General features: G+C 41.9%; 1 protein-coding gene across 1 annotated transcript in view; it reads left to right on the top strand.

The window, feature by feature from the left end:
* Positions 1-23,640, top strand: part of sh3gl1b (SH3-domain GRB2-like 1b) — a 55,439-nt gene extending 31,799 nt beyond the window's left edge. Inside the window, exons 5-9 of the mRNA XM_084337851.1 lie at positions 1,761-1,894; positions 6,352-6,510; positions 11,529-11,632; positions 11,820-11,956; positions 17,579-23,640. Of these exons, the coding sequence (XP_084193977.1) occupies positions 1,761-1,894; positions 6,352-6,510; positions 11,529-11,632; positions 11,820-11,956; positions 17,579-17,772 (728 nt within the window). The 3' untranslated portion in view covers positions 17,773-23,640. The remainder of the gene's footprint in view (positions 1-1,760; positions 1,895-6,351; positions 6,511-11,528; positions 11,633-11,819; positions 11,957-17,578) is intronic.
* The last annotated feature ends 1,205 nt before the right edge of the window (positions 23,641-24,845 follow it).

Below are 24,845 nucleotides of genomic sequence, written 5' to 3'. Positions count from 1 at the left end.
GCCCTTTGCGAGCTCAGGCCCATTCCCAATGATAACGTCAGGCTGGATGGATGAAAAATTAATGGATATCGCTAATAAAAGAAATAACGATTAAAACCAGAGATTTCTCGGGTCTTGGCACGGAACGCATGGCGAGTTAACCCGACTAATCTCGTGGTTGGAACTGAATGGGTTAATGTTATGCTATTTGCTGTGGGGCACTGCTGCGGTCCATGTGTGAAAGGTGCTATATAGATAGTTATTATTATTTATTATTATTATATTGTAATTAAATGTATGCTTACCCAAACGTTTTTTTTTTTTTTTTTTTTTTACTTTGACCAGTCAGCTGGTTCTTTTCGCGTTTATCGCTTTTTTCTGGTCAAGTATGACCGACAGAAACAGGTTGAATGGGGGTATAGATGGGGGGAAAGACACTCTCAGAAAGTACGGCTTGTCCGGGAGTCGAACTTGCTACCCCAGATCCGTGACGCGCACGGTTGTCCCCGACGCCGAAATAGCGTTCGAGGTACGCGGTGAGCTACTGGAGCTCCCTACCCAAACGTTTTTAATTAAGTTGTAATGAGATGAGGATTTGTATGGGGATATGTGTTGCCTGGTAAGATCGTACTTCATACGCTACACTTAATTATTTCTGCACAACATTGCAACCCAGAGTGAATGTACATCTCCTCAGTGCCTGTGTGCAGTCAGCCTCAGATGAAAGGAATGAGAAATTAAAGAAATATCCCTGCAAATTTGAAGCCCCTTTTTCACAGCATAATGTTGGCAGGTGTGGGATTCAAAAGTATATAAAAGGCTGACCTTTTGTTTAGAAAGTTTGATTCATTTGTCTGCAACAAAAGTAACAATTTTACTTTTAATTCGGACCATTTCAAACTAACTTATGTGTGAACGTGGCGTGCCCTTAGTGTCTGTGAAATACCTTTTTTGACTGTTGTATTTTCAGTTTTATGCTTCTAGTGTTATCTGTGCTTGTCTGTGGTTTTGGATCTGTGTGGTTGTTGTGGTTTGATAGTGTTACTACAGGAATGATTCCAGTCAAGGTGCCACTGGCTGTGGGTGCTTTCACCAGCTTCACGTCCAGCCAGTCCACTGTGTGATAACAATTGAACCCTTGCACTGAAGAACCACATAAGTTCGTTTTGAAATAGTGGGACAGTCCATGTATTTTCAGTTGTGAAGTTGATCTAACTCACTTGGAGTGTGAATGTGATATATCACAGGAAACTACTCAACCTCTACTGTCTTTAACTATGAGTGAGCACGACACTCTAACTTACCATCATTTACTTTAGATAATAAAGTTTGAAAACATTGTTCCTCTGAAAACCTAAAACAGCCTTATATGTTTCTTCGTCTGAGGTACTCATTGACCTATTTCAAGCCCCACCCTCTTTTCTTGATCCTCTAATCACAACTGTTCCTTCCATTGGACAGGTTTGAGATAGATAGGTGAATACACATTGTACTTATTTGCTTTTATTTTTCTTAAGCAAACTCATGGTAATTACATTTTTGTAAACGTTTTTTTTTAATACATTATTATAATTATATTATAATAATATTTTTGTATCACGCAAATAAATAATAACAAAAACGAGCCCATCGTGTAGAGAATATGTTTCTCTAACACTCTTAGGATTGCTGGGGTGCTTTTGTCAAGGTGTAGCGCCTTGACTGCAAAGCGCTGCGGGAAACCCTACCACTTAATACACTGACTTAACTGGATCATTAACTTGGCTGTCTGTGTGTTCCAGGGGGAGCTCTAGTGGATGCAGGAGAAACCATGAAGAGACTGGCAGAGGTCAAAGACTCTTTAGACATTGATGTTAAACAGAACTTCATTGACCCGTTGCAAGGGCTCTGTGACAAGGACCTCAGAGAAATCCAGGTATCTGACAATATTTTACACACACACCCACCCACACACCAAGGCATTATGGTTGTATCGTCCATGGAAAAAACTCTTTAACACATTCCCGGCCATCCACGTATATATACGTGATTGGGAGCCAGCGGTAGACGGCCAATCACGTATACGTGTTTAACTCGTTTTTTCTTTTATTCGATTTTAATATCCTATTCACTGTCACAGAGCTGTATTTTGGCTGGAAAAGGCATATTGAGACTCGGAAAGTGCAGTACCGGCCAGATCCTGGTAGTGGTGCTGTCTCGAGAATGCAGTAATCCTTGTTTCAGACTTGGTGTAAATTTTTTCCCCGCTCCGGGCAGACTTTTCTGTTAGCCTGAAGTGAGGGCTTCACCCGATCGCCTGGAATACTTTTTGCGACGCCGAATTCAGTATGCAGTAAAGGAATATAGCATCAGCCAATGGACATATCGATCTACCAGATGGCGATCAAATAACTGGGAAATTCTTTTTGGAATCCAACCGGCCACAGGTAAGAGCGATTTGACGTCAATTGCAGCCTGATCGGGCCTTGTTCTCATAGCCATCCCCCTGATCAGCGTATGTTGTTGTAATAACGAATGCCGTTATTGGTAATCAATTATCAGAAACGACTTCCCCCCCCCCCCCTTTCATGCATTCATGGTGGAACATGATACCGATCATATGCATTTAGTTTTTTAACTCCAGCTTGTGTAGGGACAAAACGCCAATCGATTTAACGTTATTAGCTTAGCGCCTTATAACTAGCTTTGCAGGAATTATCCCAGATCATTCCCATATAACGCTCATATTCATTACGCTATAAAACGGGAACGTGGCAAATAATTTCTTTATGGCATATTGAAAGGAAGGTTTATACTGTCAGTCGACAATGACTAGCTATGGATACATAGCTATAATATAAAATATAGATTTAGCTCTACAAACAACGTGATGCACTGTGAAAAGTTGTAATGAAAAGCTGGCGTCCTAGAGTGGGGCCCGTCTAATCTAATGGCCGGGAATGTGTTAAGGAGAGGTAGTGCTTGCCAAAAGAAAATGACATCACAGCTACTGGAGTCCCATATGGTTGTCATGACTATTATTTTACCGCTTGTTCAAGTTGTGCATTTACTCTGCTCTCCCTTGCATTATTGTTGTAGCTTTGCTGCCTTTTTAAATAGCCTGCACTGTACCCAGAGGTGTGAATGGCTTTCCTCCAGAGCGCAGATCTGGCCCATTCATGCGTTCACATGCAATGATTACCACTCTACATTCAAATCTCTCACTAGTGTGATGCTGAAGGTGAGGAGGAGGGCAATGTCAGTCAAAACAACAAGCAATTATTTAAAATCATGGGAACATGGTGAACAAGCGAGTAGGGCTGGGCGATTAATCGAGTTTCAATGTGAAAACAAGATAATCAAGATAAAACCTTTCTTGTGCCACATGCCATGTTGCTGTCATTTTGTCTTGTGTTGTAAATGCAACGCAGCCTTCCTTCACAGTGGTGTGCTCCTCCCCTCCCCCAAACAGTTGTTTCAGCTCATGTTGATTTCTCCAGTTATTTTGAAACATCTGGTAACTTGTAGAAGACGCCAGAAAGGCAGCCTTTGGAAAGGTGAAACAAATGAGTCGTCGTCATATGATGTTCTCAAATCAATGAGTAATCGTGATTTCAATCAAAATGATCGTGACCGCGGAGACTCTGGTATTGAAAACAGCTTTCAGCGGTACCTCCGGCTTGGTCAGTCATCCCTACTCCCTATTAACACAATTGGCAATGTTAGCGGGTGGGAAGCCAGTGGGGTATGAGTCCTGGTCGTTGCAACAGCAGCTCCTATTGGTCAGTCAGTCAGTCAGGCGCCTGTTGAGCATGGAGGGGATCTGGGAGAAATAGCGCGAACCTCCGCACGCGTTACGTTCCCCCCAGTGAAACTCCTCGCTGTCAGGTGAAAAGAAGCGGCTGACGACTCCACATGTATCGGAGGAGGCATGTGGTAGTTCTACACCCTCCCCAGGCCGACGGCATGTCATCAAGGATGGACATTATCCATCCAACAAGACTCATTTTCTTAAAAGAAAATTGGTTATTGTTGAAAAATATGTTTATACTCGAAGCAAAGTAAGATATCGGAGGAAAAAGGTATTGCACCGTTCAAAGTTCAAACGACACCCAGCCCTACTTCCTAGTAACTTTTGTTGATTGATTGATTGATTGATTGAAGATTTTATTAACAGATTGCAGAATGATGATTGGAGGGGGTTGCGTTAGGAATATCTGCAGGCTGGTTGTGGTGGGCCAGTCTGGGTCAAAAAGTCAAGAGGGTCCTACATTTTAAGATGAGCACCCCAACCTGAAAAGGCCTTATTGGTAGCATCGGCACACCGCCCCTCAGTCATACAGGCCCTTCTTGCAACTCACAGCTAAAAGGAAAGGCCAAGTTGGTCAGACCCAGTCCAGATGTGCTGACAGAAGTGCATTCTAACCGCCCTCTCCACCCTCAGTTTCCTCTTTCACTATTTCCTCTTCTGTACACTACTTCCTTATTCTCCTCCCACTATACTCTCTCCTCAGCTTCTATACAGAATGGCTTGCTTGGGCCATACGAAGTTAATATCAGTTACAGATTATTCCAAAAGGCAGCAGACCTGTCACATATCTGCTAATGTGAGATTAAGTGAGACCAACACTAATTCACTCATTCTCAGAGAGTGCATAATGAATACAGTAAAAAAAATAGTTTTTGTACAAATCTACAATAGCTGTTTGACAACTATTGCCAAATAATTTACTACAACCATCTTCTCTCATTTAGAACTTGTAGTTCCTGTAAGTTGTAGTGTATAACCAGGCTTGGGGAGTAACATAATACAGTAATAGGTGTTACATAATGAGGATATAATTATTTTTCAAACTATTCCAATAGTTTCCAAAAAAAAATAAAAAATTCAGTACATTTAAAAAAAAATACATTAAAAGAATATAAAATAAAGGTTTTTATATTATATTATATTAACCCCCCCCCTCTCTCTCTCTCTTCCCTTCTGAACAAACTACCAATTGATCTCAGGGCTCTGCATTGTATCAGTTAACAACGTGAAGCTAAAATGGCTGAAAGGATTTATAAAAACCAAAAAAGAGTAATCTACATGATCAAAGATGAGTTGCATTTGTTTGCTTTGTGAAAACACCTGATGTCCTGTAACGTGGCCTACTGACTTACCTGAAGGAGGCAAAATAACTGAAAACTAAAATGTCAAACAGAACCGAACTGCCCCTTCAGATCAGTTATGGACTTTGTGGTGATCAGGCTCTGTAGCCTACTACATTATTCTATTTCTATGGTTATGGACTTTAGGCTACTACAGTTGTTTTGAACTGTACTATATAAATGGACTTTGTGCTGATGGGCTGGCTACAGGCTACTACAGAAGCATTTGAAAAGTTATGGTTATGGTTGGTAATACATTTCAGTAGTCTATTGGTACAGCACACAGTAGGCCTACATGCAGTGGTGCAGTGCTGGTATAACTCGGTATAACGGCGTTATACCTCGGTCACTGAGGCTGAAGTACGCGCAATCGCTTTTTACATGGCATTATCCAACCGGACTCCCGGAGAAGCATGCAGCTGCAGAGCCGCAGAGCCAGCGGCGCTCTCTGGGCCGCGCGCTGACGGCCGCGCTGTGAGGCAATAGTATCCAGCTGCAGGACGAGAGCAGCCAAAAAAAACTGTGCATGCGCGCGCACGCGCGTGGAGCGTTTGACCTACTGTCAATTTGCCACTGCACCACTGCCTACATGATCATGCTTTTTTATAGCTTGTAAATCGCCTATTAGTAGCCTGGTGTTGGTTTGGTTTGTTGTGGCTCTTTCAGAAATATTCTTTGTCAATGTGGCTCTTGAGTTGGCCAAGTCTGAGTACCACTGCCCTATAGGCTATACTGTATAGAGTATCCACCCATTATGCTTAGCCTATAAGTGGTGGTATTAAGGGCTGGTGTGTTTGTAAGTGCTTCCATGGGGCACAGTTGGAGGCATATATGCAGGCTGGTTGTGGTGGGCCAGTCTGGGTCAAAAAGTCCAGGAAAATGTTTTGTCCCAGTCCTTCCTTGACTCCATGTCTAATTTAAAGACACACTTAAGTAAAAGTTGTATTGTATGAAATCCTAAAATTCTTAATCTCCCTCTTTCATCTGACTGGAGCTCCTGAAGAGCCTAGAGGCCTTGTGACAACACTGGGGCTAGAACACAAATCAGTTGTTGGTTTAATATAGTGTAGAGATACTGTACACAGGTCATTAAGCTATGTGACATTGTGGATTGTCTGCTACTGTACCAAGTACACACCTGGTTGTTTTATATGTTGCCTAATTTATCTCCTTAATCAACTGTTATTATAAACAAAATGTCTGAAGAGTCTTAACAACTCTCTGTCTCTTGGATCTCCTCAGCACCACCTGAAGAAGCTGGAGGGCCGTCGTCTGGACTACGACTACAAGAAGAAGCGCCAGGGGAAGATACCGGACGAGGAACTCCGACAGGCCTTGGAGAAGTTCCACGAGTCCAAGGAGGTGGCAGAGACCAGCATGTACAACCTGCTGGAGACAGACGTGAGGACCTGAAGGGGGGGCGGGACCGACTTCCATAATTCCATGATTGACACACCCCTAGTGGTTACATTTAGTAACCTCGTTCCCAGTTTTATTTCCTCCGCGAGATAAAGACTGATAAAGCACTACGGCCAAAAGTGTGTATGGGGTAGAATATCCGGTGTATGTACTTCCCCTGGAAGCTGCCTCAGAACGGACCAAACGTTTCCCGAATCCTGTCGGCAAACAAGCTAGAACGTCCCGGTCATGTAGTAAATTCTTCAGGCAAAGCCGTTGCAGTGGCTTAAACGAGGAAATATTGTGCACTTCACACGTTTCTATAATTGTTTTGTCGAAACCGGAAAGCCTGTAGCCGGTACTTCCTGTACTTCCGTTTTCACACTTTAGGAGGCATAGCTTTACCAGCCTATACATTTAGAGAAAGGTAATTGTATTCAGAGGAATATAATGTATATATATATATACAGTACCAGTCAAAGGTTTGGACACACCTTCTCATTGAACTGAATAAGAAGATGTGTCCAAACCTTTGACTGGTACTATATATATATATATTAGGGCTGTCAAAATTAATGCTTTAATTTGAGATTAATTTAAATTATTGAAAGCATTAAAATAAATTAATCTAGATTAATCTATGGAGTGAAAAATCTTCAATTTTAGCGCTGCAGATATAAGAAAGAGGTCTAGCTGAGTCAATGTTGATGGTTTTGGTTGAACATTTGTATTTCACAGTTTCAAGTTTCAAGTTCAAGTTTCTTTAATAGTTGTCATACAGAAGTACAGAATACTTTCATACAAAATGCTTCTTACTGTTACGCTCCAGAGACTGTGCTAGACAAGATAGTATCAAATAACATAGTATAGCATGTAATTTAGAAGTAGAAAATGAGGTCACAGTGTTCAGTATAGACATATGTACAATGTTCGATGCAGAATAGACGTAACTGAGTTACCATATAATATACAATACTGTATGCAGTGTACTAATGTACAATACTATATAGTGCAAGCAGAAATGGGATGAGGTACAATTTAGGTACAATTTACAGTAAGGTGTACGAGTTGTAGTGCAATCCTTCATCAATAAATATAAAGTGTGGGGAGTGGGTGCTACAGTGTGTTTGTTTAAAGTGAGTGTGTGCTATAAAGTGTGTGGAGTGGGTGCTACAGTGTGTTTGTTTAAAGTGAGTGTGTGCGTGTGGATGTGTGTGCTATGTGCGTTTGATGGTTGTTGTTGTGTAGTGTTCATTGTTCGTTTAGCAGCCTGATGGCCTGGGGATAGAAGCTTCTTCTGAGTCTTTCTGTGCTCGCCTTGAGACTCCGGTATCTCTTGCCTGACCGCAGCAGTTCAAAGAGGCAGTTGTTCGGGTGACTGGAGTCTTTAATGATTCTCTTAGCCTTGCCCCTGCACCGCTTGTTGTAAATGTTCTGGAGGGTGGGGAGCCCCCCTCCAATTGTGCGTTCGGCTGAACGTGTCACTCTTTGTAGTCTGCTTCGGTCTTGTGCAGTGCTATTCCCAAACCAGGAGGTGATGTTGCCAGTCAGGATGCTCTCTATTGTACATGAGTAGAAGTTCTTAAGGATCTTCTGACTGACTTGGAACTTCCTTAGGCGCCTGAGGAAGTAGAGGCGTTGTCGTGCCTTCTTCACAACACTGTCAATGTGTGTGGTCCATGTCAAGTCCTCGGATATGTAGGCTCCGAGGTACTTAAAGCTGTTGACTCTCTCAACCGGTGCCCCGTCGATGCTGAGGGGGCTGTAGTCCTTGACCCCCGACCTCCTGAAGTCCACAATCATCTCCTTTGTTTTGCTGACGTTCAGGGAGAGGCTGTTTTCCTGGCACCATCCCGCCAGGACCTTGACCTCTTCCAGGTAGGCCCTCTCGTCGTTGGCAGAGATCAGGCCCACCACCACTGTGTCGTCAGCAAATTTGATGATTGTATTGCTACTCCGCTGAGCCACACAGTCGTGTGTGTACAGGGAGTAGAGGAGGGGACTCAGAACACAGCCCTGGGGGGCCCCTATGTTGAGGGTGATGGATGAGGAGGTGCAGTTGCCTGCTCTCACCACCTGGGGTCTGCCCGTCAGGAAGTCCAAGACCCACTGGCAGAGGTCATAGTTCAAGCCCAGGTCCCTGAGCTTGGCTATGAGTATGGAGGGGACTATGGTATTGAATGCCGAGCTGTAGTCGATGAATAGCATTCTCACATAGTTCCCCTTCCTCTTGTCCAGGTGTGATGCTGCTGTGTGCAGCACATGGGCTATGGCGTCCTCCGTGGACCTGTTGGGGCGGTATGCAAATTGCAGGGGGTCCATGTTGATGGGGAGGGAGGAGCAGATGTAGCCCTTTACTAGCTTCTCAAAGCACTTCATGGCTATGGAGGTGAGAGCTACAGGGCGGTAGTCGTTGAGGCAAGCAGGCTTGGATTTTTTGGGTACAGGGATAATAGTGGACTTCTTCAGGCAGGTGGGGATGACAGCCTGTTCTAAGGACAGGTTAAATATGTCAGTGAATACCGGGGCCAGTTGGTCTGCACAGACTTTTAGGACGCGGCCGGGGATGCCGTCCGGTCCTGCTGCCTTCCTGCTATTCACTTTTTTAAAGGTCCGCCTCACCTCATGCTCTGTTACCCTGAACACTGAGTCTCCATCAGCAGCAGACCCCCCCCCCCCCCCCCCCCCCCCCATTGCCGTGGCTTGTGGGCTGGTGTTGTTATTACCAGCGTCAAACCTCGCATAGAAGGTATTGAGGTCATTTGCTAAGGAGATGTCACTGTTCAGTTTGAGGGAGGCGCCTTTGTAGTCTGTCATCGTTTTGAGCCCCTGCCACATAGCTCTAGAGTCAGCCTGTTCAAACTGGAGTTCAATTTTATCCCTGTAGCGCCGCAGGAGAGAAACTATATTCAAAGAAAGCTATTAAAATAGTCTTTGAATCTAAATATACTTTATTTGTGTTGATTTTACATTAATTCCATGATTTTACTCAAGTAAATATCTGTTACAAGCTTTGGTCTTAAGTAGAAAAATGCTATTTTTTATCTAGATTAATCTAGATTAATTACAGAAAATTGTGAGATTAATTAGTTAAAACATGTTAATCTATTGACAGCACTAATATATATATATATATTTTATTTATATATATGCATATGGATTAATGTGTGTGTGTGTGTGTGTGTGTGTGTGTGTGTGTGTGTGTGTGTGTGTGTGTGTGTGTGTGTGTGTGTGTGTGTGTGTGTGTGTGTGTGTGTGTGTGTGTGTGTGTGTGTGTGTGTGTGTAACATAAAATCTCTTGTGTTTATGGTCCGTGCGTGTGGCGTGCCTCTAACTTGTTGACATCTTCACTCTGCAGTCAAGTTGATTTAGTGGTTTATTATTGTCAGTGTTGCACAATGACCCTGAAGCTTGCTTCACTATAAAGTGTTTTTCTACTGATATTATGGGGATAGCTAGTGCCACCTGGAGGCAAAGGATTGTCTGTTCCTCCTCTCATGTCATTTGTTAATTTAGTTTCATTTTATAGCTCCTACATTGTGCTGTCACAAAGTTAAAGAGCCAATTGTGAGCACCTTTCTACTCTAAATGCCAGAGTAAATGTCAGTGTTCATGATTAAGTTGTCCTATGGCACATGTTTGTTTACTAAGGCTTGGCCTACCCATGGCCATGCAGAGGTTGTGTGTGTATAAACACTGGTCACACGCTTCTTCAGGTCATTTATTAACTAGAATAGGAAACTCTTAATCCAAAGGTATACAGTATGCCTTACTGCTAATAATATAGAATGGTATATTGATATTAAATTATATTAACACATTCATGGCCATTTGGATCCGTCTAAAATCACTGTAGACGGCCAGCATTTCTAAACAGACTTGCATAGTCCGTGGGGCTGTTTGTAGAGCTAAATCTATACTTTATAGTATTGCTATCTGTCCATTCTCATTGTCAATTGAGACCATAAACCGTCCCTTCAAAATGGCTTAAAGAAAGAATTTTTTCATCAATACGTTCTCATTTTATAGCGTCTTGAATATAAGCGTTATAAGGGATTTCGGCTGGGATATTTCCTGGAACGCGAGATACAGGGCTAATAGCTACTAAGCTACAGTTAAAACTCAAACTGCATATGATCGGTATGATGGTCCACCATGAATGCATGAAGGCGGGGGACGTCGTTTCTGATTATTGATTACCAATAACCACGTTAGCCTCATTCGCTGATCGGGTGGATGGCTATCATAACAAGCCCTGATCAGCATGTAATTTACGTGAAAAAGATCTTACCGTGGGCCGGTTGGATCCCCCAAAGCATTTCCCAGTTATCGATCACCATCTGGTAGATTCATATGTCCATTGGCTGATGATATATTCCTTTACTGCATAGTGAATTCGGCGTCGCAAAAGGGATTCCAAGCTACTAGGCTGCACATCCAGAATCCAGCTAACTGGAAACTCCATTGAAAGTAAAAAAAAAAAAAAAAAAAAAGTGCACCGTTCTGCCACAGGGCACACTGCATTATCGAGACAGCGCCCCTAAGAGGATCTGGCCGGTAATGCACTTTTCAGAATTCAAAGAGGAGGGTAGATCTGCAGTGCAGCTCGGTGACATCGAGTAGGTTATTACAATGGAATAAAATCCAAAACAACCTTGCCACGGACATGTCCGTGGTTGGTCCTCAACCGTTGGATTCGAAACACGGATTTATCCGTGGTTGGCCCCGAAACGGTTAAAACCATGGTATATACATACTGTAAAGTAAAATATATACATTTTGTATATTTCTAAGTGAATAAAAAAGATATTCCTTGCAGCAGTGTGAAAAAGAAAATACACCATTTTGAATGGAATAGCATCATGACACCTATTACAAGATAAAGATGTCATATCACATTGTTATATGTCCTGGAAAACTATACCATCACATACCGTGATATGATGTTTTGGGAATATAGCCCAGCCCTACTGAAAAGGGTAGCCAGCTGACATGGGCAGGTGTGTTTTGTGTGCTTCCAGATAGAACAGGTGAGCCAGCTGTCGTCCCTGGTGGAGTCACAGGTGCAGTACCACAGACAGGCCGTCCAGGTCCTAGACGAGCTGTCCGACAAACTCAGGGACAGGTAGAGTAACGGGGGTCTCGCACTACACGTCACACTACACTACAGTTTCTTTTGAGGTGGCCACTTGCCAGGGCACAAGAAATGACACCTGGTATCCTGGTACACCGTTGGGAGACTTCAGAGATGACTTGTGGCTGTAGACCTGAGGCAGCCTGGAAATGTAGATTAAAGAAAATTCTCTCCGCAGGATGAACGAGGCCCAGAATCGACCGAGACGTGAATACACACCCAAACCCAAACCTATATTTGACTTTGGAGAAAGCAGCGACCAATCAAATGGCGGCTACACCACCTCCGTCGGCCCTCCGCCCTCGCGCGATTCAGGTAAGAAATGTTGGCTTACACACAAGCGCATGTTTTTGCCGTTTAATGCGAACACAATTGTGTTTACGGGTTTGTGATGCATAAGGGGAGGTGGGGGGGCTTTGTGCGTGCTGTACATCTGTCATCTGGCGGCCCGTTCTCCCTTTGACCTTGTTCCTGTTTTCCTGTGACATCATCAGAGCCATCTATCCACTTTGCCAGATTGTCCTTTCGGAAACCCAGATTGCGTGAGTCAGAGAGTGACATTATGTGTGTGTGTAGTCGTCCGTTCCCCCCCCTTTTTTTTGTAACACAAAGTGTGCTGCTGAACAAATTGCCAGTGTGAACAAGGCTTATCTAACAAAATGCTTTTACCCATAGCAAATGTCACACATAATTGATCTATCTCAAACTGCCCTCCAATCACAACTGTTGTTTTCCTGACAGTTCAAACCGTTCTGATTGGAGGATCACACCTGAGATAGGTCATAGGTGGCATCTGTTATGTAATGTGTGTACTTACCACTCATCTCAACAGTCCTACACATCACTGCTTGGTCAGGGTAGGAAACAGACTTTTTCTGTCAAAGGCTTTTTATAACCTCCAGAGCAGATTTTTGAATGCCCATTTTCAGCATTTTGGGCAGTTACATTATAGCTTCTGTTTAAAAAAAAAAAAAAAAAACGATGTGAGGATCACCATATTGTCCCGAATATATGACTGTATTTTGCCGCAAATTATACCTGAAAAAGTGAGTTTGTCTTAAATTAGCACTCTAAAGATTACAATAAAGAAAGCAATCTCAAGATTCATATTATATGAACGGCTTCCCGCTAGCTTAAAAACGCCCTTCAAAAGGCAGTGATATTAATGTCGGATGATCCACTGTCTAATCGGGTTCCAAAGGGTTGACAGTAAGGCCAAATGAACCAAGGTCAGGACTGATGAGGAGTTATTATTCCAATTTTAAGATCTTGGTGAAATTCGCAGTATAATAAGTTACTGTAAGGATAAGGATTAACTTTATTGATCCCCTTGGTGAAATTGATATAGCCTGTATAGGCTATATATATCATTTCTCCATACTTCTCTTGGCAGAGCCTGAGGTGTGGATAGCAATAGCAACTCCTCCCCTGTCTCCACTTAACTCCAACCCATACATTAGACAAAAACTTGCAGTACCAAGATGATGGTGACATCATTACAGATCCTACCTTTAAATTATCCTGATATCACAGATTCTTGTCTTGTTTTCCATTCCATGTTTCAATGGTCTCCATTATTAGACATTTGTATTTTCTACCCCATCAATCACATCGATTGATAGTGAAGAGATGGTGAGATAAAAAGAGACGATGGCTAAAGCCTGCCCTCTGCTGACAGCCCTGGGGGGTAAAACCGATACAATGAGGACATTGTTAGAGGACAAAAAGCCTGGTGTGTCTATAGATGGAACCCTACTGTCCTGGCTTGACTTGGTCCAAACTCCTACACAGAGCTGTCTCTACGCCTGTATGTCACAGAATGCTAAACACCTCTGCCCAAGAGAGCAAAGATTTCTACCAAATGCGGACATCCGCGACCAACTTAGTTTGAAAGAATATTTGGCTTTGACTTTGAATTGGATGTATACAGAGTATCACAAATAACCAAATATTAAGCTTGTCTGATTTACGAGTTATGCAGTGATGTATTTATCAGAAAAGTAAACAGACTATCTTTTCTGCGTAAGGAAACCATACCTTTATGGCTGCATTCATCGTATGTTTCCATGGACACAGTGAATAACCTTTTTAAACAAATTTTCTGTTCTTATTTATTAAAAAGACTAAAAGATATGGGGGGGGGGGGGGGGGGGGGGGACAATAATATGATATTATTTATTCAATATGTCAAGGGAAAATAATGAGTATAAGTAGCACCGGTTAGTTTACTTCCTCTTAGGGCAAATATATTTGACAGTGGAACGCAAGTTGAATGTCGTCCAACTCTGCATAGGAGAATGGACTTGGTATATCTGAGGTCACAGAGAGAGAGAGAGAGAGAGAGAGAGAGAGAGAGAGAGATGGATGGATGGAGGGAGAGAAGGATGGATAGAGATCATACAGGAAGTGATTTTTGGTTAAAGCAGCTGATTCTAACATCAATGTAATTGTCAATGTAATTTTGATAGCTTGGAATTGTTACGACCTGGCCTAGGGGAAACCCAGACGCAACATGAAGATGTGACAGGAACAGCAAGGGTTTTGAAGCTCTTCAGAAGGTTTATTTTGGTGCTGTAGCTTCAGGGTGGGTTAACCGCAATATAATGAACAAAAGGAACTAAAGCTAAGCTTAAAGGGGAACTCCAACATTTTGGGAAATTAGCTTATTTAACATCTTCCCTGGAGTTAGACAAGAAGATACATACCTTTTTTGTCTCTGTGCGTGCATTTTAGCTTTGGGAATAGACGCTCCGTTAGCATAGCTTAGCTTCATCACTGGAAGTGAGGCAGGACAGTAGCCTTACAGTGCCTTACAGTGTATTGCAAGGTCTGACATTGACCAAATTTGATATGCATGACCTTGGTGGGCTCTAGGTCAACTCCTGAAAAGGGGGTCAATGTCAGACCTTGCAATCAAAAGTTAGGGGGCGCACTGAAATTATGGCAAGGGTTATTAGCCCCCTAACTTTTGATTGCAAAGTCTGACATTGACTCCCTTTTCAGGAGTTGACCTAGAGCCCACCAAGGTCATGCATATCAAGTTTGGTCAATGTCAGACCTTGCAATACACTGTAAGGCACTGTAAGGCTACTGTCCTGCCTCACTTCCAGTGATGAAGCTAAGCTATGCTAACGGAGCGTCTATTCCCAAAGCTAAAATGCACGCACAGAGACAAAAAAGGTATGTATCTTCTTGTCTAACTCCAGGGAAGATGTTAAATAAGCTAATTTCCCAAAATGTTGGAGTTCCCCTTTAACAAAATAAACCGAAAGAACAATTCATTAACCTAAACTCCTAACTAAACAGGAGAAAAGGGGTTTGAACAAAAGTGTTAATACCCACCCCTACCAAACCTGGGCTGTTACTATTACAAATCTAATTACCGGTACAAACATTTCCCACTGAACATGTTGGCTGACAGGCTGATTGGAAGGAGAGTCCCATAGGAGCTAGAGGAAGCCAGCCCAGCCCGTAAACCACAGGTCTGGAGGCTGGAACCAGTCAGCTCCTGCACCTGCAACCCATTACACACAGCCGCCATTGGAGAGAGAGACAGACAGAGAGAAAGAGGGGGAGATAGAGAGAGATCCAACAGGGGCACATACACAAATGTATAGAACATTTTCCTAGGACCTCGGGCCTTTGAAAGCGTGAACTTCACTGTGGAGTTCAATTGACCTATCTCAAGCTCTGCCCTCTTTTCTTGATCCTCCAATCACAACTGTTGCTTCAGTTGTGATTGGAGGATCAAGGAAAGAGGGCAGGTTTGCTGTATGATATCCAAACGGCATAATTACAACTTCTGTAAACAAATTCTGTTATCTTCTCTGTTATCTGGCATCTTCACTTGGCTTGCAAGTCAACAAAACCACAAAGAAGAGGATATACTGTAGCAACCTCTTGTGAAAGGAAGTAACAGGTTTATGGGACTTAAAGGGGCACTGAAAAACAACAACACGTATCTCGAGGCTCTAAACAAAATTTAGTTTGACAGTTATTGAGCATTAATGAGTTTGAATATCTCCTTGTGATGTCATCAGAGGACACCCTTAACAGTCCTAATTTTGAGAAATGCTCGCATTTGCAATATTGAATGAGTCCTTGGTGGCTATTGAATTCATCAGGACTGGTTTAGTTTATTAAGGTAATTATACCAAGATATTAAAATCAAGTTGACAAATAGATACATTTATAAATTTATGTAAGACGAAAAAGTGTCTATATATACTCAGAAGTTGACATAGTGGTTGTAGTATGTGTAGCAAATTGGAATTTGTCTGTGCGCGCATTAATTTGTAAACATTTTCCGTTTGCACCTAAGCGAACATTAACTTGAACTGTGAGTGCTGTGTTCATAGTATTTTTAATTTAATCTGACTGCCCACATACTAACATATTGTGTGCAATGCCGTGTGAAAAGCATGCTAATGGTTTGCGGTGTGATTCACAGACTGGCACTGCCCTGACTCTGCCATCTGTCACAACAGGAACACAAAGCAGAATCATAGAAAGTGTTTTCAACCCACCACCTGCTTTAGCCTTTATAAATAATGAATCCATATGCACAAAACTGCTCAGCTCCATTGCCTTGTAACAAAGATGTATGTAAAAAGAACAAAGGGCCTGGAGTTTTTTTCCATTTAAAATTCATGGACTTTGGGGCATCTTTGTAGAGGTCTAAGCACTCGCTAGCACCACAGGGACTCAGGGTTCTATTCCTGCTGTCAGCACTACCTTCATCTTGGTCAGTCATCCCTACGAACACTGTCAGTGTTCACGAGTGGGAAGCCTGTGGGGTATGAGTCCTGGATGTTGCGACTCCTACTGGTCGGTCGGCACGCCTGTTCAGCAGGGAGGTGATTTGGGGAATATAGTGTGAACCTCTGCACACGTTACGCTCTCCCAGTGAAACTCCTTGCTGTCAGGTGAAAAGAAGCGGCTGGTGGCTCCACTTGTATCAGAGGCATGTGGTATTCTACACTCTCCCCAGACCGACAGGAGGGCCAACCAGGAAGGGGATTGGCATAACAATAGAAAAGATAAATAAATGATGGCTTTCAAATGTGAATATAACCCTTTCTAGATACCATGTTGCAGGCACATGGTAAGTGGAAATACAAAAGACCGTTAAGGCGAGACAGTATACCCCCAAAATCCCTTTTTTTTGTTTTCGCTTTTTTTTGTTGTTGATGATATTGAGATTTTGTTATATTTTGCTTCCTTAAAATGTCTTATTTCAAACTAGTGGCATTAAAATATAGAAAACAGACAATTAGTTGTTTATTTTACTTCATTTTTTCTGATTGTGTCCATAGATTACACAATTACAATACAGAACTTTGAGGTTGTTTTCTGAAAAACTAGTATGCATTTTACTTACACATAAAGACACGGAACTCCATTTCCCTAGTACCTAAGTACACACACCAAACTTTCCACATTTCTTCCCATCCATATGCTTCTTATTACAGAAGGGTTTGTTGATAGATCATTCATAGCCGGGTTTATAGCACATTCTATACCAAAACTAGGCGGAAATTAAAAGAATTATGACAGTATTTCCTGATGTATGGGCTGATGGACATAGCCACAATCCCTTCTGAAAAAAAGTTTCGTTTTGAATGTATCAACAAAATGAAACCAAGTTTTTGAATCTGGCATTATCCATGTTGGTGATTCGTGTCTTGGTGATTTATGCAAATGTATGCAAAAAGAAATTATGAGGAAGTGCCTCATTTGCATATATAAACATAGAATTCAGAAAACTTGCAATATATTTTTTCTTAGTTTCTATGTACATAACAAACTGGGAAAGTTTCATAGTGATATCTATTCAAATATTTGTTTTGCCTATTAGGGGGTACTGTCTCACCTTAACCACAACCAGCTCCTCATCTGTCCCCGTCTCCGCTCACTGGCCTTGTGTTTGTCCCTCAGTGTCGGAGCAGCCGAGCTGCAAGGCGCTGTACGAGTTCGAGCCGGAGAACGAGGGAGAGCTGGGCTTCCGCGAGGGCGACATCATCACCCTGACCAATCAGATCGATGAGAACTGGTACGAGGGAATGCTGCACGGCCAATCGGGATTCTTCCCCCTCAACTATGTGGAGGTCATCGTTCCCTTGCCACACTAAAAAAAATAGTGCAGAAGAGTGAGTCAAAAGAGCGAGTAAGACGGAATGTTGAGAGCGACTGAGAGAGAGAGAGATAGAGAATGATGGTGTGTAAAAGAGAGAGAGAAGTAGTTAGGGACATAAAGAGGAGGATGGATACTCAAATATCATCGTCATGGACTACAGCACTTTCTTGTCATCTGGACATTTGAAGTAGGGAAATTCAGAAGATAGTGACTTTTCACATTCCAGATCAGAGCAGGATAGAATTTATGCCTCCAAGGTGAGAAGACCTTGACTAAGACAGGCACACAGAACGTAACCATCCTTTTATTGACGCATCAATGGGCTAGCTGACTCGCTCCAAACATTGATGCATAATGGTTAGTTTAAAAAAAGAAAAAAAAGTAAGTTATAGTGCAACATGTAATGGTTATGGTTTTAATTACATTAACACAACACAAGTAATACTTCTCATCTTAGGTGTCTTGTTAATTTCAAAGTTTGCATTGGTCACCAACATATAGAACTAGTTTCTCTACAACTGGATAATCCAACACTAGGTTCTAACTTGACTGATCAGACTTTTCCTCATTTCAAAGACAAATATAAGCCACTCCTGGTTGATCGTGCTGTTAGGCGAGCAGTGCTGCTAAGGCTGGAGCTTCTCTCTTTACCGCCTCCTGTTGCCCTGACCGAGAATAACACGCAGGTGTCTAAAACTTAGTTTGACGTGAGCTAAAGAAAGTGTAGTTTGAATGGTTTGAGCTGGAAAAAATAATGCAACCCTCATTTGTTAGAAATATTTCTTTATTTTAATATGGCAGATGTGCCTGGGAATTGTAAGGTTGAAAAATGTAATGGAACCTTTTCTGCATAGCTTCATATGGGCCTAAATCATCTTTAATGTGTAGCCCTATGTTTCTGTGAAATGGGATACATACCTGTAAATATGTATGAGCTATTCAGCACTGAGTTTTCATTACATTGTGTTTTACTTTTTTTTTCTTTTTTTCTATTTTCTGTTTTTACAATTTGGTTCAAGTTTAGCTATGGATACATTTAAGAGTTTGGATACTTTTAATATTGTTTGGAATGATAAATTGAATGACTCAAGTAAAGGAATAAGCATATGACAGGGAGGAATGTGTAATGTGCATGTTTTTTCCCTCCCTGGATGCGGGGTGGATGCACGCGAGAAAGGAGAGAGAAAGTTAGCATTTTTCGTCAAGTGAGTCAACGGACCTTTTTGGATTATTTTGGTCACTGAACCAAGTGGATACGTTGTCATCAGACTGTTTACAGGAAATATCCCAGCGGTGCCTCCAAACGTAACCCTATTCTTGTCTGCATTTGAGTTGCTATCGTATATGTATGGGCCCTAAGCTCTGAAGGGTGGATTGCGATATTCTCTCCCTGTATAGCGTTGTGCCTCCACTGAGAATAACATCACCTCTGAATTAAGCTACTTGTAGAATAATGTAAAGTATTACTCCAAATTATCACAGTCCCCCTACCTCAAGATGATGTGCCCATATAAGCACTCTGTAGTATGTTAGCAATATAAATTACACATTATAATACATTCTAATATTTAACCAATTATTATGAGTCACATTTACTTTCCCTGATGCTTCAGTATCTTTCAATTGATATTGTAGCCTTTGGATATGGTCTGTTATGGAGTGACAGCCGAGTCACTAGTGTGTGATGGCCAGTGCTACTAGCCAACAATTGCCTTATGTTGAATTTATGTACAAAACATAGCTGGTTATCTAGATGTAACCCACATTGTATATTCTTGATTGGCTGCAAACGTCTGCATCTAGTCTCCAAAACGTCAGTCACACGCTCTCTTTTTCTCCCTGGAGTCACACACCAAATATGGCCTTTTCCCCCTTGCTTGATCTAACCCTGTCTCGTAACAAGCATTTGAATGGATAGAAAATGTAGAGCAATATTTCCTTGTGTCTGTAAACATGGTTTGTGCACTTAATGCGCTTCATGCTTCCCACCAAAAACCACCACCTCTTCATGTACAAATACAGGAGAGTCTTGCTTCCTCAGCCTTACAGCAGCAATGGTAACCGAATAAAAAAGCAATATAAGTAGCATAAAATAGCAACATAAAAATGCACTATAAATATAATACAGAAATATAGTCCAGTGCTAATGATGTGGATATAATGTGTGTAACGTGCAGTAGATGTGTTTGATTGTTCTCATGTTTGTGTGTACATAGTCTGTTTTCTATTGTTCTTATGTTTGTGTGTGCATAGTCTGTGTGTGTGTGTATGTTTTGTGTAGTGTGCAGACAGATAGCTGGCTGTTAGTGTTATTTGTTCATGAGTCTGACTGCTTGGGGGAAAAACTGTCCCAGAGTTTGCTGGTCTGGACCTTAAGGGTACCGTTTGCCGAACACCATAAGCTGAAACAGTTTGTGGTTGGGGTCTTTGATGATCCTGTGGGCTTTGCTGACTCACCGTCCATTATATATATTTAACTGATGGTATCGTGAAGCGCAGTCAAGAAGGGCTGGGGTGAGTAGTAGCGGTGCTATGGGTTAAACTCACTCTCACATCCTCAAAAGACGCATAGACCCATTACTTAGAAGTGAATTCACCTCTTGGTATAGCGGTCTGTGTTGCTGCCGTGGTGTGGGAGACCGGGGTTCGACTCCCACTCAGGGCATCGAAGTTTGAGGTGACGTTGTCACAACCGTTACATATACGGTATATATCCTGGATGGAGGGAAGCTCCACTGATGTTCTGGGCTGTCTGCACCCTTCTGTAGTGCTTTGCAGTTGAGGCCAGAGCAGTTTCCATTCCGGGCGGGGAAGGACACCTCTCCACTAAATGTCAGCATCTTGCAATAGCGTTGCTCCAGAGAGTTTCACTCTGATATTCTGTCGAATAGACGAGCGACCGTTTCAACCACGTGACATTTGTTTAGTGTTTGGTGCACTTGACAAACCAAATGAAAATTCACCCCCGAATCGCACAGAGTCTACCAAACTATATGTGTGAAAGCAACATTAAGGCTACTGCAGACTAGAGATTCAGATTTGAGGCCCTCCCGACAATCACGGTGGCTCCTAATTTCTGGCTGGTCACATTATCTGCTTGATTATCCTGTAGTCCAAGGTGTTGACACGACAGATTCAATCTGAAGTCTTAACTCAAATCCCTGTAGTGTGTGGGGCAACCGCCGAACACAAACCAAAGAGTTGAACAGTTGGCTGTGCCACGTCTCATTCTGGGTCGACTGTCTCCGCAGCCCGGGGTCGTAGAAAGCCAGTCCCGGTGTCAAAATGGAGAGACGGGCGGTTCTACTTGTTTAATGTCGAACATGGTGGCGGTCTGTTTCAAAATGCCACCACGGGAACTGAAAGGCCAAAAAAGGCAAATTACAAAGCCAGATTCTATTTGCATTTGGCAGGTGGCTGTGTTGATGTCAAGCCCTGCAGTGACTTGAGTATAATCTTCAAGTGTATGGTGCTCAGTTTTGGAAGAAGTTAGTCTGGAGCCCTGTTTTAACATCTGTTAGTAAATTGGTTAAATATTTGAACATATTGTAATGTGTCATTTCTATTGTTAACATACTACAAAGGGCTTATATGGGCACATCATTTAGAGGTAGAGGGACTCTGATTTACATGATTCTACAAGTAGCTTAAAACAGGGGTGAAGGTATTCTCAGTGGAGGCACCACGCTATACTGAAAAAAAGCTCAATCCACCATTTGGACCTTAGGACCCATAAATATACTATAGTAACTCAAATGCAGATAGGAATAGGGTTATAAATGCACATTTTACCCACAGTGCTCCACTAGTAAGTACTAGTAAGATCCACTACTTAGATACCGTTCTATTCCTCCACTGTGCAGCTCACACTGTCCAGTGGTCAGTGTTCTATATCGCTTGAAGAGAACATACCAGGCCTTACATAATGCTTTATTTATCTTGTTTCAGTATTTGATTTATATTGGTCTCAACTTTGTACAATACTTTTTTGAGTAATACTGCTCACTGAATATGTGAATCAATGTTGCACCTTGGTCCTCAAATGAGATTGATGAGTGGCGTGTGATAGACTTACACTTATACACGAACCCAAAGTTAAATGCTAGCGTTGCACCTTTTTTTTTGTTAAAAACGTTGTAGTCGTTTGTTTCCCTTGTTCCTTGCAACTGTTTTTTTTAATTTTTTTAGTGATGCATGGTAATTCAGGTAAATTATTTAGCAACTGTTTGCTAATCTGTTCAATAGAGGAATCAGCCAAAAATGAGATGCAATAGAAACCATCAGATAGTAGAGGCTCACGCACCGTTAAAGCCTATTACGGTTTATGTACTTACTGCTATGTAGAGACTGTTATATAGCCATAGCCTATATTGAACTGATTGCCTATTTAGCCTTTTCTATGATTGAACCTCTTTGCCTCATCGGAAGCACCTGTTTACTTCATGCAGTGCCTGAACAGACGACGCTGCTGGCAGCGTCTCGGCTCTGTTGCTCATCTGCACTTCTAGCTGTCACTGTTAACTTGTCTGCCCCTCCCGTGTCTTTGAGAATGTGAAACTTTGCATTGCAGGGGAATTATCTTACCCTCACTCTGACCCTGTGACTTTCATTGTGGACAGTGGTTATGATACGTGACCATTTGGTTTAATGGTAGGAGGGGCCGGTAGAGACCGGCGGTGTCGTAACTAATTAATCACAACCCATTGGTCCTAGTTGTTTAAACGAGGTCTATTTGAGTTGTCCATCCTTGCAGATAGTCAAGTCCTGCATAGTATATGAGGGAATGGCTTATGGTTGTGATGTAAGAGGACACAAAGGGAAAAAGAACAGTATATTATAAACCGTTCTCCAGTGTGGTTGATTTCTAAAGCCTTGACTACCAAACGATTTATCACTCTTATTCAACCTTCCTGATTTAGTTGTATGTAGAAACCATTTTCATTGTGGAGGCTTTGTGACTGAGTAAGGCATTGATGCTGCGCTTTGTCATTGTGTGTAATGTACGGTAGCATTCCCCCGTTAGTCCACTGGGAATCCCCCCGTTATCTCTCCTCTCCATAAGCTCGTCTGTCTCACTCCACTCTGCCAAACCACCTCCCTCACTCCTGGGTTTGACCCCCTTCTCTGATATGTTTACATGGCTGGTCTTAGTACATTTCTGTGGTTGTGTAAAGTGGAGGTGAAAGCAGAAAGTCGATTTGTGGGTGCTGACTGGATCACACACCATCAAAAATCTAAAATAAATAAATCTATAAATGTCACTGCTAGCTTTGTTTTAGTGCCTTTTTGGGAAAGGAAGGAGGGAACATAACTAAATACAGCAACCAAAATAACCTACAGTAGCTACTTAACAAATGGTCATGGATTTCTGTACTTGTATTTCTATCCATCAGCACTTTGCTGTGTGCAGACTTCAATGTACACTGTGCTCTTCTGTGACACTACAGGCAGTTACCTGGAAATGGATCATGCCTGTTCTAAATCTGATAGGGTTTTTCAGTGGAAATATCGAATGAAAAATTGCATTTCAACTAGAATTGTGCTTAATCCGCATCTGGAAAATTGTCCCCATGATTTTTCTTTTTTTCTTTTCAAAAGGGTTATGCATTCTGTTTAGAGTGCTAGAATAATATTTTAAAGATAAAATAATTCTGGCACTCTTTAGTATTATTTCTTTTATATACAAGACCTTACCAACTTTTTAAATGAATCTTTGCATGTAGTTCTATATGATACCTTGTAAATGTATGTCTTAGTTTTAAGTTTTTACTTTTGGTATGTCATGAATCATGAATACAAAATTTAACCACAATATTTTCTCATTATCAAAATATTTGTACCTTCTTGTCTTGTCCCCCTTTCTTTCCCCTTTCTTTGAATAAATAAACAGAAAAAAATATATAATTGTCTTGTTATTGATGAATGGAAAGTTGTTCTTGCTCAAATGCTTCCCTGATATTCATTTCATACAGTTACGCAGAAATCCAGGGTGTAAATGAGTTGTTGTGGTGTATTGCATGTGGAAAACTTGTGGCACAGTATTGTGGAATAGCATTAACACTTTAGTTGCCAAAGGACGAGTTTAGGCGTCCTTCCCCGCCATGCTCAAGTTGCCGAAGACGCCGTAACTCGTCTTTGATATCAATATTTAAAAAATCTGTGATCGGAATCATATTTCCTTTCCGGGGCCCTGAGACACAAGTGTGATCTCCTCTCAATCCTCTAGCGGTTCAAGACCGCCATCTGGTGGCCGATCGGCAGATCGAAAAAACGGATGTTACCTTTAACCCGGCAGGACTCACTCCATATGTGGTCCGGGCACTCGCTAATGTTAGAGAGACTCAGTCTTCACACAGTGAACATCGATCACTGCAAATAACTCGAAAAAACAACATGATTTGGACGTATATATTATTATACAACCTGGAAATGGACCGGGTATTTCAACATCCCATAATGGAAAACTGTCTACCCCACGCTGATCGTCCAACGGCCCGCGGAGACTGGGGTGAGTTTTAGCGTGTAATATTACTGTGTTCGACACTAACTGCTATGATGAACATTTGACCCACATTAGATGAATGGTAAAACGCTGCCCACGGTATTATAAACGATCCCCCGCCCATCCGGTCAATATCAGATGATACGTAGAAACTTCTAGAAGTACGTCCAATTGAAATTTTTGATCTCGCACAGATTCCTACCAAACTGTATTTCATCATCAATATAATGTATTTGGGGCTATAAATCACGTTCTGGAGAAAGCTGCAGAAAGAGATGAAAACATACTTATACTTTAGATCATATTTTAGTATGAATATGTGAATGAAAAAGTTTAACGTTGCTACACCATGAACAATACATATAGGACCTTGAATGGGCCCTAATAATGGCAATCTAGCAATATAATTTAAAAAGTTATAGCCCTGCAAAGAAGGGGAACTTCTCCATGTTAAATAGAGCTGGCAACGGATGGTATATCATGAATTTAACCTTAGGCAATCAAAGTGTTAAACAAAAGATGTGTTGAAAGGATACACTCCGGATAGCCAGCCATGTTTAAATAGT

The sequence above is a fragment of the Notolepis coatsorum genome, assembly GCF_963971535.1.
Source record: "Notolepis coatsorum genome assembly, chromosome: 2".
Classification (NCBI taxonomy): Eukaryota; Metazoa; Chordata; class Actinopteri; order Aulopiformes; family Paralepididae; genus Notolepis; species Notolepis coatsorum.
The sequence above is the reverse complement of the archived record's forward strand: the minus strand, read 5'-3'. Positions and strand labels throughout refer to the sequence as shown.